This window comes from Didymosphaeria variabile, assembly GCF_027946475.1.
Source record: "Didymosphaeria variabile strain IMI 356815 chromosome Unknown scaffold_4, whole genome shotgun sequence".
In the NCBI taxonomy this organism is placed as follows: domain Eukaryota; kingdom Fungi; phylum Ascomycota; class Dothideomycetes; order Pleosporales; family Didymosphaeriaceae; genus Didymosphaeria; species Didymosphaeria variabile.
In genome coordinates, this window is record NW_026611623.1 from 205,673 (window position 1) to 220,459 (window position 14,787).

Consider the following 14,787-nt stretch of genomic DNA (forward strand, 5'->3'; position numbering starts at 1 on the left):
TCGAAGAGCGGCCTGACTTGACTTGCTTAGCGTGCATTATGACGTTAACGTGCGGAACGCCCTGTGCTGGGGAGATGCATAGCCCTGACTTGAGCGAGTTCTGCTGCAGTACACACTTAGATCAGGAGTGAAGGGTGGCGATACAGCAAGGTATCTAATACCTCAGGGACTTCAAGTCTACTATCACATACGTCACGTAAGCACTTTCACATACTCTTATGAATCGCCGTGACCTCATCCCTCGCCCCTCTTCTAGATTTGCAACCCTAACCCTAGTTAACATGCATTCTTTGTATAACCATCTATAGTCTAACGCTTTCTCATGTTAGAAGCATCACAATATACGTCCCCCATCCCCCATCCCATAATCCTATCTGTATCTCCCACTTACACCTACACCTAGACACATACACTACGCACTGCCCCGAAATCAAAATTAACAAATATTTAAACTACGCACCCTACTCTCCGTCTGATAGTCTGATTGATTAAAGTACAAAAAACTCCGCCCACCCATCCACCCATTCGCATGGAGACCCATCTTTGAACAAGCCAAGCCAAACCAAACCAAACCACCAGCACCCGATTGATGAACGAAAGGAAAAGAGGCAAAAAAAAAAAAGGGGGAAAAGAAAAGAAAAAACGCCAACCCAATGCCCTAGGCAATGCTACAATCTGACCACCGTGTCCCAGAACAGAACAGAGTAAAGTAACACCCAGCGTAGAGTAGAGAAGAAAGAAAAGGAAAGAGAAAAGAGAAAAGAGAAATTGATCTTCTCAAACGCCCTTGCTGATAAAAAGAAACCCCGCGATGAAATGAAAATGAAAAGCGGCGCCGGCAAAGCTCAAGCTCAAGCTCGAGCTAAAGCTCCTCCCTTGATGCAACCAAACTCCATGCAACTGCAACAAAGAAACCTCCCTCCTCTTTCTACACTCTTCCGGCGTCAGCTTTACTCAAAAGCTAACATACCCCGTATCATTATTGACCGCCTCATCCAACCACCCTCCCCAGAAACACCCATCCCCGCCCCGGGATGATGATTATCCCGCGCCATGCCCTCGCCCTCGCCGCGCTCCACCCAATCCTTCTCATTAACGTCGCGCCATATGCGCTGGAAATACAGCCGCAGCGAGCGCAGCCCACGGAGGTACCCTCTGTCCACGCCCTGCGGGTCGTGTGGTGGACAGGGCACGCTATCAGGAAGCGAGTCTTCGGCGGTGACGCAGTTTGCGAAGTCGACGATCTTGAGTTTGATGTCTGATGCGCTCTTCGACGCGATGGCAGGTGGCGCCGCGTTTGGAGATAGCGAGACGTCCTCGTTGCTTGAGCTGGAGAGCGCGTTCGGCAATTGCAAGGGCTCTTTGTCTTTCTCGCCTTCGCCACGGTCGTACAGCATGAGCAGACTGCTCGCGTAGAAGCGATATCCAGGGAGCCCGCGGATGATCCTCTCGAGGGCGCTGATCTTCTCCAGGATGATGGGGATCTGCTTCAACGCCGCGTCGTAGCCGGTGCCATCCCAGAAAAAGCGCTTGAGGGCATCCTGGAACTCTCTGCCGGCCTTCAAGTCGCGTCCGTAGTATTTGTCCTCGAACACGTAGCTTTGGGTCTTGACGTTCCATATCTGCATGCCGCATACTCTCACGCCTAGTTCTCGACTGGTGGTCATTTGGCACTTGCGTCGTTGCGAACGTTGCTTCTTCTCATCGGCTTCGATTCCGTACTGCCGCGTACCCATCTTCAAGTCTAGAACACATGGCTTCGTCATACCGGCCGTAAGATCTTCAAGTAGCAAGAAATGTTGAACGCGCTCATCAGGTTGCAGTTGCAATTGGGCCTCTTTCGGATTCGAAGGAGTTTCTTCGTGCGCAGCCGGAGTCCTTTCCTCCGACGATACCGGAGCTGGTAGCATTGTGCCTTCTGGGGCAGTACCCTGGATCAGCGCGGTATGACCGTTGCGCATTTGGTCATGCGTGAGCATGTTTTGTTGCACCCGAGCGTCTTCGTCCATAGCAAAGACCTCCTCTTCCCCATCGCCACCATACCCGTCTTCTTCATAATACTCCAAAGGCGCTCTGCGGTTGGTGTCCACCCCGCAAGGCCTACGTGTAAGGCCGCCTCCCGAATGGCGACGGCGTGAGCTTGATGATGTCGGAGGTGTCTCAAGAAGGTCCTGTGATGTATAAGTAGAGTCGCGAGGCAGACTGCCACCAGTTGATCTTGTCATCTGGCGATGGGCTTCTGCTTTCAGAACCTGTTTGCGCGTCGACTCCTCGTGCATAGCCATCTCCGATAGGTCAGCGCTGTTACTGCGCAGAGAAGGTACCGAGTTGATTAAGCTGCGTGATGGATCTACTCTTGATCGATGAGGCAGACTGTTGTGATGATGGCGATTACGATGATGGATCGGAGGCGGTGCAAAAACTTGTCGCAGGACCTCTTCTTGAAGCTTTCTATTGATGGTGGTGACGCCCCAGCTGCTCTGCTGTCGTAGGGGAGGCCGATTGGGGCTCTCATCTACCGCGGAGAAGCCAATGTCACTTTGGTTTCTCCGATGATATTGCGAATATGAGTTGCCGGTCCAAGGGTCAGGTGTGGCAGAGCGTCGTGGTGGCAAGCGGAAAAGATTATCGGGGATGATGTGGCGATTATTCTCGAAAATCACCTGAGGAACCGCTGTTGTTCGCTGAGAATGACTGACAATCCTGGGCTGATCTTCCTTGGGCTTGCTATAATCATGAGCCTCGGAACCCTGCCTCGCTGATGCATCATGGCTCGTTTGGGTGACCGCATCCTCCTTGGTCTTGTTGTCTTTGGTCTTCTTTCGTTTGGGTGCTTTGCGATATGTCACATTGAGAACACCGATGTACCTGTATTTGGCAGCACAACGTTAGCAAATGATCTGAAGTAGGGATACGTAGAATGGGTGGAGATCTTTGCTGAGGTCTCAGCTACAAACAACTCAAAGGTTGGTAATCATCGTACCTTGGAAGGAACTCTAGTAGCTCCGGATGCCGCCGCTCAACCGTCTCATAAAATTCATTTTCTCGGTTATTGAGTTGCTTACACACGGCTCGCCTGGAGAAACGATATACCGTCGTGTGACCGCCGACTTGGTGGTTAAATGGTTTTAATTCCACCGCGCCAAGTGGCGCAGGTGGCTGAGCGGGTGCGACGGGCTTTTCCTTATGCTTACGCGGTGTTGCGGTGGGAGTGGTGCCTAGATCATCAGTCGCACTAGAATCATAGTCATTAAGTGAATGAGACGATTCCGCTAGCGAATCGTACTCGGACTCAGCCGAGGTAGTCGTGTCAGTGGCTGGGGAAGCCAGCGAGGTGCTGTCATCCTGCCGAAGAGAAGAAGTCGTTGGGATGTCACCATGCAGGCATTGATTTGTATCTTGTGACTGTAAAGAGATTTCTACCTCTTGTGGCGTCTTTACAGCCTCCTCCTTGGCCCATCCCTTGGGTCCTTTGCCTGCATTGACAGTGCTTAGCCTCCGAGCGGATTCTACTTCCACTCTCCGTGTCTCCTCTTCTTCTGGAATAGGCTCAGGCGACTTGAGTTGCCGATGCGGAAAGTAGAGTGCTGATGAAATGTGTTCTTTCTCGGATTCGTCTTCCTCTGAGCCAGGCGACCGCTCTGGGCTTCCCTCTTTCGAGGTCTGGAAATAGTCCGAAACCTCGCGTATGTGAGGTGTACGAGCTTTGGCTACGTGGGCACGGAGTTTGTCAGCTGCAGCGGTTGGGAGACTCTTCGAGAATGACGATCCACGTGGGCCACCCGGAGTAAGGTTGTGAAAAGTTCTGATCTCTTCAAGCAGCCGCGCGGGTAGCTCCTGTGCCTGTCCTGCTCCATCGACGCTGAATTGAATACTTCCGTCATTGTGGCTGGCATAGGCGGCGGGTTCGAAGTACGAATTTGTAGGGCCATCATAAGGTGATTGAGCTGCAGAGGAAGCACGAGACGCTCTCTGTATCTGCTCTGTCAATGCACTTGGGGACGTCCGTGTTACATCCTCCTCCTGAAGACTTTTGAGGAGTTTTTCGACTGGACGTCGGTCCTTCCCGCGGAATTCGCGCTTCTTCTGCTCTTCTGCAGCATCATTCTCCTTGAAAACTCGCAAGTAGTGGCTCGCTTTCCGGCTTCGTGCAGCTGCTGGCACCTCTGTCTTCGCTAAGGTAGCCTCAATCTTCTTATCGACATGGCCTTCTCTTCGTTGTGCGCCATGTCCTCCATGGGGGAGATAGGCTTCAGCATTGCCCACACGCCACATCCTATTCTTGAGACGCTCCGCAGTATACTCTGGTTCAGCTAACGTGTCGTCCAACGAGGTCGTGGTCTGAACAGCACCGGGAGGGGTGGCAGGCCGATGTACGGGAGAGTCGACCGGACTCATAAAGGGTGGTGGGCTTTCACCCGCGCCATTGGAAGTCATGTCTGATCTGCGTTTCTTGCTCGAATTGAAGCCCACAGAAAGTAGGCCCTGGTGTTCTTTTAGTGTAGATCGCTGTTGCTGTGCTTGGTGCTGGCGGCCAATTGTAGTAGTTGTCAATGATCGCGGCACCGGCTCGTTGCCTGCCACATCTGAGCGGTCTTCGTCAGAAGCATTGTTGTTCGTGTGTGCTGTGCGTGCGAGCGTGCGCGGAGACGGCGTGGGGCTATCAGATGGCAGGTATGTAGTCGCAAAGATGCTGTCGCGCTCGGACAATTGTGGCTGATCGACTGACGGGATCCACAGGTGATTGAGGTCCAGGGGCGCTGTTTTGGAACGCCCCGTCTGCGAGAGGCTCTTGGGGGTCACCTCGTCGCGGGTAGGCGAAGAGCTCGTTGGGTCTTCATGGCCGGGGGTCGGCGGCGCATTTGACCTCACCGATGCGGGGGGTGAGGTACGTCTCGAGGCGGGCAAGGGCGGTGACATGGAGACGACATTGGTCAAGCCGCTGCGCGGGCACGGAAGCAGGTGCGTGGCGGAATGTTTGGTAGATAACGTGCGGCGTGCGCAGGGGAGCGGAGGGCCAGCAAAGCGGTCGTTGGGCGCGCGGACTGGGTGCTCGGCGGGACGACTTCCGCGGCGGCTTAACGTGTGGGCGAGCCGGGGGCGGTGGACGGGAGCGCGGTGCGTTGTCGACGGCGGCGGCGATGCAGAGAGGTAAATTGTCGTCAAAGGCCCAACGAGCGGCGTGCGAAGCCCACGTTCCGAATGTGTGGACAAGGCCTCTCCCAGCGGTGGCGCTGAGATTGCACCAAGCGAGCCTCTCCGATGACGTCTCACTGTCGCCAACACTTCGTAGCGCAACGGGCCGTTTGGAGCGCCGTGTTCGTACGGGGGCACGGGGGACGAAGAAAAGCAGTTTGTATATCACGAACGTGCAGTGTTTGAGTGGGTTTTATTGTCTCGGCTCCAAACTCTACTGTGCGCGCAGGGAAGGCGCTGCTGCCCAGCGGGTGCTCTTGCCAAGCCTGTATTGTGAAGGTGCGTCCGTGCGCTTGCGGTGAAGCACCATTGTGCTCGCGACTTGCGTGACACGCACCGTGCATCGTGAGGCTGGCAGCTGGCATGCTCGCTGCACCGCCTTTCGCCGGCCCAACGTGGGGACTTCCACCGTCATTTATTGGCTTCGCACTTCCATAACCGTCCTTGCTCATCGTCCGTTACCAGCGATTCAAGCTGACTCTTGGCCTTCGCCCCGACTCATGCTCCAGCACAGGTACTCCCCGTCGGGCCACCCGCCTCTGCTTCCTAGCCTCTGCCCATCCTATACCGCTGCTTGAGCTCCTCTGCCCCTCCGCGATCCTGTCTGATATAAACCGCATTCTGGCCTCTGCAGGTAGCTGCAGCATAACCGGCGCTCGTCGACCTCTTATCGTCCAATCAATCCGGAACGTGGGCTCCTTCGGCCCTGACAGGAGTCACGACGCCATGCAAGGAGCCTGCGCTTGCCCGTCCTGCTATCCATATCTATATCTTGCCAATGCGCCAACTCAGGACCCGTGAAGGACCCGAGAACAGCACAAAACCACGTGTGCATGCCCTACTAATTTCGTGGTCACTGGAGTGTATATTAGTATTCGCGTGGGCGCGACCCGAAGGCTCAGGTCATCTCGTTGACGTTGAGCAAGAAGCGATCTGTGAAATCGAGATCAACATTCGATGTGTGGAAGTCTAGTTGTGGTAGCTCCACAGCTTGCACCATGGGAGCCTTCGATGGCCGGGGCGTAATAGACTCTTGCGATGCTTTCTCGCCCTGCGAACCCTTCTCAGACTGTGAGCCCAGAAAAGACACTCGGCTGTTCTTTTCTCGTAGTGGTTTCCGCTGCGAAGTCGTAGGGCTCCTGGTGTGGTTTCGAGAGCCGCTGTGGCTCGGGGTATCTTGCTCTGCGTTTGCAAAGACTGAGAACCTCAAATTACTTGCCGGTGGTTTTGTAGACTTCTTGACCGTGCTATTCGCGAATGGAGATACCGTGGCGAACAGATCTTGTGTACTGATGGGCATGTTCTGCATTGTAGGCTCGGGTAGGTGATCCTCTTCAAGCGTTGCATTAAATTTATGGAATGGAGTGAATGCGGGACTAGGTATGATGGGATCCTCATGCGCTGTGCTGGTTCTTGTCCATGGCGTCGGAGCGTCTTCTGCTATAGTAGGCATTGTCCCATCTTGGAATTCCATCTGAGCCATCATCAACGCAGCCTGCGTTGAAAAGCCCGACGTACGGCTCGATTTGTAGCTTTGCTGTTCCTGCTGCTCTTGCGGACTTCCCGGTACGTCATACACGTCTGGTCGTTCCATTCGCGGTTCCGCTGTAGCGACGGGCTCGTGTTCGCTGGCTTCATTAACGGAGTCCACCTCGTGCTCGGCTGTTTCTGTAGGAATCTGCTCGGCGACAGCGGGAGAGCTGAACGTTACGGGTCGGGGCTCGGGTTTGTCCGAAGACGTTGCTCGTTTTGCCTCTCCTATTCTTCTGTACATGAAGCCAGTCGAAGAGGCGAACGTTGGTGAGGTGATCTGGTCATGGCGTACGGAAGGTGCATTTTCGTTCACGCGCTGCTTTTTCTTCTTTTGGCCGGTGCGTGCTGGACGTGATGAAGATGTTGTTAGCTGGTGACGTCCCGCAAAATCCTGACTGACTTGGTTCGCAAATCGTTCCTTGGTGGTAGGGGCCGACATAGATACTTGCTGAGCATGTTTAGCATCAGCTTCTTGTTCCTGGGATTTTGAAAGCTTAGTCTCTTCGGCTCGGACAGTCGTAGCGCTTCGCGATGGTCCGTTGATTGGTGTGAAGCCTGAGGTGTGATGCGCAGCGCGGGTATCGGGGTCGGGCGCGCTGTGGTCCTTGACGTCCCCTGGATGTGGAGAAGACTGTTCAATCGATGCGTCACGTCGGGTGGTCAGATCTGGCGATGATCTATCCTCGGCGGCCCTGATTACACTTTGGTCCTCTCTCATACTGCCTCTCTCGAACTTCGAGTAAGTCCGTTTCCTCCTCGTTGAATAACCGGAAGATACGGTCTCTTGCACGATCTGGGTGGGTTTTGCGGGTGAGGTTATGGCCATGGATGCCGAAGCGGCCGGGATCCAATCTGGCTCTGGGCCCTGGGTCCGTCCAGGATCTGACTGTAGCATATTTACGGGCTGTTTTGGAGTAACAAGGAGCAGGTTCCCTTGCCTGTCCACCGGCCTATGTCCCAGACGAGCACGTGTCGGGGAAGGATCATGGTTGCCGTTCGTGGATTTGCCAAAGGCCGCGGACTTTGGTTGGGGGCGCTTCAACCAAAAGGGGTTGCTTTCGAAATTGTCGAAACTGACGGAGGGGTCAGGATCAACGTCGAAGGACTCTGTAGCGCCCGTATCATCTTTCAGTGCTGTTGACGCATATGGTGATTCATGGTCTTCATCATGAACGTCGGCTGGGGCAGAAACGCTATCCTGAGCGATATCGGGAGCACGCGAGGCCTCAGGAGACGGAATAGATGACGTAGGTTGGGCGTGGTTTGCTTTGGTCTGCGTTGCCCTTGTATGCGCAGGATTGACTCTCTTGGCTTCGTGTGGTTTCCTCTCCCCAGCATTCCCTGCACGTACAGCTTCGCTTCTTGCATTGGTTGGTGTTGTCACCCAAGGATTCTTCCAGCCATTTTCGAAGGGGCCGCGCAACTCCGCAGACACAATCAATGGCACTCTCCCAAGCTTGATGTATTGGTTGGCGATGACCTCTATCCGCCTGCGTTTCCGTGCTCTTCTTCCAGCGTCTTGGTCCTCCTCTGGCTCAGACTCTATGATATCCTCGGGCTGTAATAATATGGGGTCGGTGTCAGTCACATGTCTGATCTGGGCATGGACTCTGGGCATTGTGCGTGCTCGTGTGCCGCTACGGTTGGTGGTAAAAGCGTGCGATGTGAGTGCCTTCGGGGTGGTTCAGAATTGTTAAGTCCTTCAGCTATGGTCGGATGCCGCGACAAGTTTTCTGCGTTCGCTCTGGCGGCGGTGGGGTCGCGTGTTGAGGATCTGGGCAGAAGTGTGGTTGTCGCATTGCGGCCGTGATTCGACAGTGGCAGCTTCCGCGCACGGCGAGTAGTAATGATCCGGTGAAGCAGAAAGTCGGCCCTGCTCAGACCTCCAGGAGGCTCGGCTTGGAAGCGTTTGGTGATCCACCTAGTGGTGGGGAGGGCTTCGCCCGTGTTCGTGAGTGAACCGTGCCTGCGCAGAGCTATCGTCTCGTTGCTCTGGCGACGAGATACCGGGGCAATCGATAACCCACGTGACCTGCAATCGACATCACCGACCGATAACCTTGCCGCATCCTTGTGTATTGATACCAGCAGGTACTCCGAAATCACCTCGCGTTTCTTCGCTACAACACTGCCATTGCGGCACCCCATGCGCACATGAAGCTGCACGCTCTCGCGTAATTCATATTCCCACGCGTCTTTCCCACAACCACATTATTGTCAACAATCACTCGCGCGCAACTCCCCCGCCAAGTGACACGCCGCCGACCGTAAACATGAGCCAGCCGTGGCTCGAAGACCTCTCTGAGGAATGGATCGCGCAGCCCACACCGGTCGCAGCAAGCGATGCGCAAGATGCGCCGTCTACACAAACATCACAAAGCGTGCCCTTAAAGCCACAGAGTCGCCTTCCCCGCATGCGACAATCGTCCGGTTCTTTCTCCGAAGTTCACGTCCGACATGGTTCCAATGACCTTCGAATGCCGAAACGAAGGAGCGCGCTGGTCGAGCGAAGCCTCAGCGACAACAACATCCCGTCCGCCGACGCGTCCCAAATCACCTCGCTTCGCGGCGCATCGAATTCCTTCTCGGCCGTCTCGCTCGATTCAATAGCATGCGAGGGGACAGTAGCACAGAAGCCGATTCTGAAGGCGTCATCAAACGACAAATCTACCTACGATACCCCAGAATGGAGGCGGAGGCTGTTGCAGGGTGAGATTGGATACGGCGACCAGAAGGACCTTTTCAGTCCTATGGGCCTCGAGAACATTTTTCAGAGACCGAACGGGACGGCGTCAGAGGAGAAGATGCCCAAACGAAGGGGTGGTATGCTCAAAGGTCTCAGTGCCATGCCTTCAAGTCCACCGCCGTGGCCTGCGCGGGATGAGGATTCTGTGCAGGAATGCTCAGTTGTCCAGCATATTGACGCAAGTCAAGACATTACGTCCGAAGAGCCCACACAAGATCGCTCTGATTCTATCGTCGAAGGCTCCGCTTTGAAGGGTACTGAAGTATCGGCGAACTCGCTCCAATTCGAGCAAGGACAGCCTCGCACCGTAAGCGGCCAGATTGAATACGACAACGAGAATTTCAGTCCAGTCTATTTGACCCAAAATTTCGGAGTTGGCGCTCAACGGGATCCCATGCCCAACTTCAGAGGATCGGAGCTCGCTAATCGGTTACGGCACCTTGGTTCACCTCACGAGCAGCAGGAATTATCAGTACAGGAAGAGGAGTTCGTCAGTCAAAGCCATGCGGATTCATCATTTGTGCGTCTTCAGGATGATTCGCTCCCTGAGGGTTTACCGGCTGGCACGCCCAGCACAGTGGACGTGGCAGACGTAGGGCGCTTTGTCGAGATGAAACGGGGTGGTTACTCAAGAGACGGCTCGTTCCGCAGACGCCCCTTGAGCCCTTCTCCCGAGAGACTCAAGAAACAAAGCGGCCTGCGCACCGAAAGCATACCAACGGTGAATGTAAGCGCGAATGCGACGCCTGAGCGCCCATCGGACGAGGCTGTCGCTGAAGAAGAATCTGTATCACCAAAAACGCCAAAACGCCATGCTCAATCCAACAACTTGAGTCCAGAACGGACGAAAGGTTCTGGGAGTCCTTTGAAACTCTTCGACGCTCACGACACTTTCACAAGCAATCGTTTACAAAGGCGGTTGAGTCAATTGGAGTACAAACCTGACAAGATTGACGGGTCTGTCTCTAGTAGTGTGCACATGAACAAGACTGAGGTTACCAAGATCCACAAGGAGGTGCGCTTGACGTCAGTCGAAGAAGCGAGCATACTGAAGGATGGCACAAGCCCGGCTTATCCACAACGACGACGGGTCAGTACGTTCGGAGAAGGTGATCTGAACAAGTATGAGTTCTCTGGTGATTTCTCGTTCGTGTCCTCGCACAATGACGAAGACAGTGCACCCGATGAGTCTCCTTCTATGGATGTGGCACCACCGGGCAGTCGACCACCTCTCACTTTCAACTACGATGCCTCTCCTATCTCACGAGAGCCATCTAGAGCCAGGAGGCAAGCAATGGCCCGAGCATCGAGCCACTACCGGGTACCAAGTCTCGCAATCCCTAAGATTGTTCGCCAAGCGTCTGGCTCTTCCGAACAGGAGATTTTGGCATCATCCCACGATTATGCCGAGGGCAAGCGGGGGCCTACATCGCCGTTCAAGCATCCTACCCCTAAACGCCGAAGAACGATTCAAAGGGATGACGAGGAATTCTTACCGGACGTTGACCTTCAGTCTGTGCACGAGACTCGTGCACAAACGCCATCACATAGTGGACGGAAACGCAAAGATGCTCGTCACGAAACTTCAAACAATACCGCAGATCCAGAAATCTTAGCGCGTCGACACATACTGAGACCACGAAATCCTACCCCTAGTCAAAGGCGGTTAGACGAGCTTCATGCCGATATCATAGAAGCGACAGAAGCTTTCATACACTCATCGCCTAAGATGCATGCAATACGAGAACAGATAGAACCTGTGTACGAAGAGGATTCACTAGCAGAGGAAGATCGCGCAGCGATTGTTGCCGAGGAAGTGGCCGCATTCAGCCTCGAAAGGCAACAAGTAATGCGGGACGACACCCGGAAGCGCTCCGTCACAACTCAAGACTTTCTAGCGGAAGCTGTCAAGATCATGGATTTCATACGAGCGAAAGGGAAGCCAGCTAACGGATTGGGCAGCCTTGAAGAGTCTGAATCCGAAAACCCAGCGGCCTTCGAGAAGCCGGACTACCCATCAAGCTCGTTCACTTTCGATAGACCTCCTAGCCGGGAAGGTCGTGAATCTGCCTGGAAAGACCCCAATAAAGCCGAGCTCGATCCCCAGAAGATGAGCCATCTTCGCAAATATCAAGAGAAAGATTCTGATGAGTTCGTGGGCTCTTCTTTCCGTTCTTTCAGACTCTCGCGTATAAGAGGCGTGTCAGCACAGGAAGATAATAGTATCATCGTTGAACAAGACGGCATTCGCATTATTGATAACCCCAACAGGGACATAGAGCCGGTCTCTGATAGCAATCAGGGTCACTCTCAAGGAAGGACGAATGGTTCGCATCCGTCCATGATGTCGTCGATGGGAAACACAGTTGCTACGAGCACTTCGCGTAAATCCGACCACGTGAATACATTAGCACCTGCAGCCGTGGCACACTTAATTCCGCAAGAGGTCGCAGGCATGAGTTTCGACCCAGAGAAGAACATATGGGTGCGCCAGAAAAGTCCTTCTAGGGAGTACCGCATCGAGGAGGAACACAGTGGGGCCAACGAGAGCGAAGAGGATCCCTTCGGTAACATCCCCGATCTCACCGTCGATGAGACTGCAGAGCGGATGGTAGACAAGCCCTCCCCAACACGACCACAAGCTACAGCAGAGACCCTCCTCGAAGACACGGAAGACACGCCGCAGGCATTCGACGAGAAGGCACGACCAGTCACCCGCGATGGTGCGGGCACTGTCATGACTGACAGCAGCTCGGTTCCTTCCAAGGTTTCTAACTTTGCTTGGAGTTTTCCTAAGACCGAAACACGGGCGACTTCGTACAGTGATCAGGAAACGGTGAAAGGCGGTACGCAGAAGATCCACCAGCTGCCCCCGATGACCTACACAATCCCAGAGTCCGACGAAGATGATATTGAACACGAGATCAAATACTTCGAGGGTCGCCAGGCGGCACAATCGACCGTGCGGGATGCGCGAGTTCGTAACGTTACCATTTCGATCGCGGAGGATATGCGTGAACATGAAGAGCAGGCTGCAAATCCGCAGAAAAAGACTTCTCGACAATGGAGCGCTACGAAACACCGGCGGTACTCTTCCCCACAAAAGTCTTTTTGGCACCACAAAGGAGCACATTCCCTGCCTCATCGACCCGTTCGAAACGCTGCATTTGAAGAAACGGACGAACTCCCCGTCCTAGATGAGCGGCCACCGAAGAATTACCGCATGCAGCTCTCGATGAGCGTGTCGGCCCCAGTGCTAAGCAAGTCAGATGCACTTATGCCTGCGCCATCATCGCCAATGAAAGGAGACGTAACCTTCATGCTCAGCGACCTGCCCGAGTTCACCCTGAACCAGGTCGATGAGTGCGAAGTGCCGGACAGGGTAGTGATCAAGCATGATGGCTACAAGTTTTCCAAAGCGCTCGAAGACCGATACGCACTCGGTACTGCAGATTTAGTTAAAGCACTGCAAGATGTAGAGCCTAACGAGCCTTACTGGGAGGATCTTCGGGAGGTTGACCTGCACGGGAAGGACCTTGAGAACCTCCACCGCCTGGACGACTTCTGCTACCGACTTGAAGAGCTGAATGTATCCGACAATAAGATCCACCAAGTAAAGGGTATCCCATATACTATGCGAAGGCTCTGGGCGCAGAACAACTCTCTTACGGGGCTGACGTCCTGGGCGGATCTTTCGAACCTGCAGCATCTGGACATCTCAGGCAACGATATTGATAGTCTAGACGGCCTCGGTGATCTGGTCCATCTCCGAACCTTAAAGATTGATGACAACAAGATCCTATCGCTTCAAGGCATCGGCTATCTGGATGGCCTTATGGAGCTGAGTGCAGCGAGAAACGAGATCGAATTCGTAGACTTTGCGCAAGTAGATCTGTAAGTTCCCGCAACATGAACAGACTTCCTGTGTACTAATCTGGTTTTAGTAAATCTCTGACAGACCTCAACCTGCGCGGAAATCAGCTCATTGAAGTCCGGAATGTGCACCGCTTGCCTCAGCTGCAGCATCTTGATTTAGGTACGGTACCTGAGACCGAGTCTCCTTCGCACCGGCTAATAGAGTGTAGACGACAACTGTATCGAAGAGTTCCCGATTTCCGATGTGACATCTGACCGCTGCAAAGCACTACGTTCTCTTCGCGTCTGTGGGAACGGTATGACCTCGCTTGACTTGAACAGCTACTTCCCGAGACTGGAGTCGCTCTACGCTGATCGCAACGCGCTCACGAACGTGGATGGTCTCGAAGATCTACGTCACTTGCGAACCTTCTCTGCGCGCGACCAAACGCCACGGACCGGTACGAATGCGGAAACTTGCGTTAGTAATTTCCTTAGGAACCCGGACGTTCGCAACCTTTACATATCGCTCAATGTCACTCGCGGCATTGAGCTTTCGCAACATTTGCTCAATCTCCAGCGGCTAGAACTAGCTTCCATGGGCTTGAAGGAACTACCAGGCGACTTTGGACAGCTGACGCCAAACATCCGGTCTATCAACCTCAACTTCAACTCCATACAGGACCTTCGACCGCTATTGAACATCAAAAGGCTGAGCGAACTTCTAATAGCTGGCAACAAACTCGGGCGTCTGCGAACGAATGCGATGGTGCTGGGAAAGCTGACAACCTTGACCACGTTGGACTGGCGGGACAACCCTCTCACCGTTCGCTTCTATGCCCCAGCCTCCGAGAATCGCATCATGTCATTGCGACGGAAGCCCTCCGATGAACAGATAACAGACCGGTTCGTCCTTCCACCTGGCGACATAGACGAAGATCAACGGTACCTTTCGCGACTCGACTACGAGACGCGGATCAGACGGAGAGTAACGGAGATGATGCTTGCGAACTTCTGCAGGAACTTGCGCGAGCTTGACGGGCTTCCCTTCGACAAGGCTCGCGTCCTGGTGAAAGACGATATCTGGGAGCGGCTGCTTTGCATTGGTGTTATCCAGCGGAAGCAGCCGGATACCACTGATGAAATTACCGACTAATGATGTTAATGAGAATACCTTCGAGAGACCTAGCGGGGCTAGGGGAAAGAATAGTGCGCTTCGCATGACTTGTTTCGTGGGCAAGCGGGTCGCCCATTCAATCATGTGTTAGCTGAGTTACCGACGCGCCGATTGTGGCTCGAACGTTTTGTGTTTTGTGTCATTTGCTTTTTATACATGGGTAGCGTGGAGTATTGGTTACATGAGCATTTTAGATGTACATTTTAGGGCGCTTCTAAGCGTGGGGTGTGGAGTCGATCACGACGATGTCTTCACGAAGTGTATTAATAAAGAGAAAAGA

General features: G+C 53.9%; 3 protein-coding genes across 3 annotated transcripts; 1 reads left to right on the plus strand and 2 right to left on the minus strand.

Annotated features, from left to right (window-relative positions):
- Window positions 1–950: 950 nt before the first annotated feature.
- On the minus strand, window positions 951–4,920 carry KCS1 (inositol polyphosphate kinase kcs1; the record flags this gene model as incomplete). Its single annotated transcript, XM_056213735.1, has 2 exons — window positions 951–2,868; window positions 2,984–4,920. The coding sequence occupies 2 exons, from the start codon at window positions 4,918–4,920 to the stop codon at window positions 951–953; spliced, it is 3,855 nt and encodes a 1,284-aa protein (XP_056071002.1).
- A 1,174-nt stretch (window positions 4,921–6,094) lies between these two features.
- On the minus strand, window positions 6,095–8,347 carry N0V89_004956 (uncharacterized protein; the record flags this gene model as incomplete). Its single annotated transcript, XM_056213736.1, has 1 exon — window positions 6,095–8,347. The coding sequence occupies one exon, from the start codon at window positions 8,345–8,347 to the stop codon at window positions 6,095–6,097; it is 2,253 nt and encodes a 750-aa protein (XP_056071003.1).
- Window positions 8,348–9,002: 655 nt separating this feature from the next.
- On the plus strand, window positions 9,003–14,486 carry NUD1 (the record flags this gene model as incomplete). Its single annotated transcript, XM_056213737.1, has 3 exons — window positions 9,003–13,369; window positions 13,420–13,511; window positions 13,561–14,486. The coding sequence occupies 3 exons, from the start codon at window positions 9,003–9,005 to the stop codon at window positions 14,484–14,486; spliced, it is 5,385 nt and encodes a 1,794-aa protein (XP_056071004.1).
- Window positions 14,487–14,787: the final 301 nt, after the last annotated feature.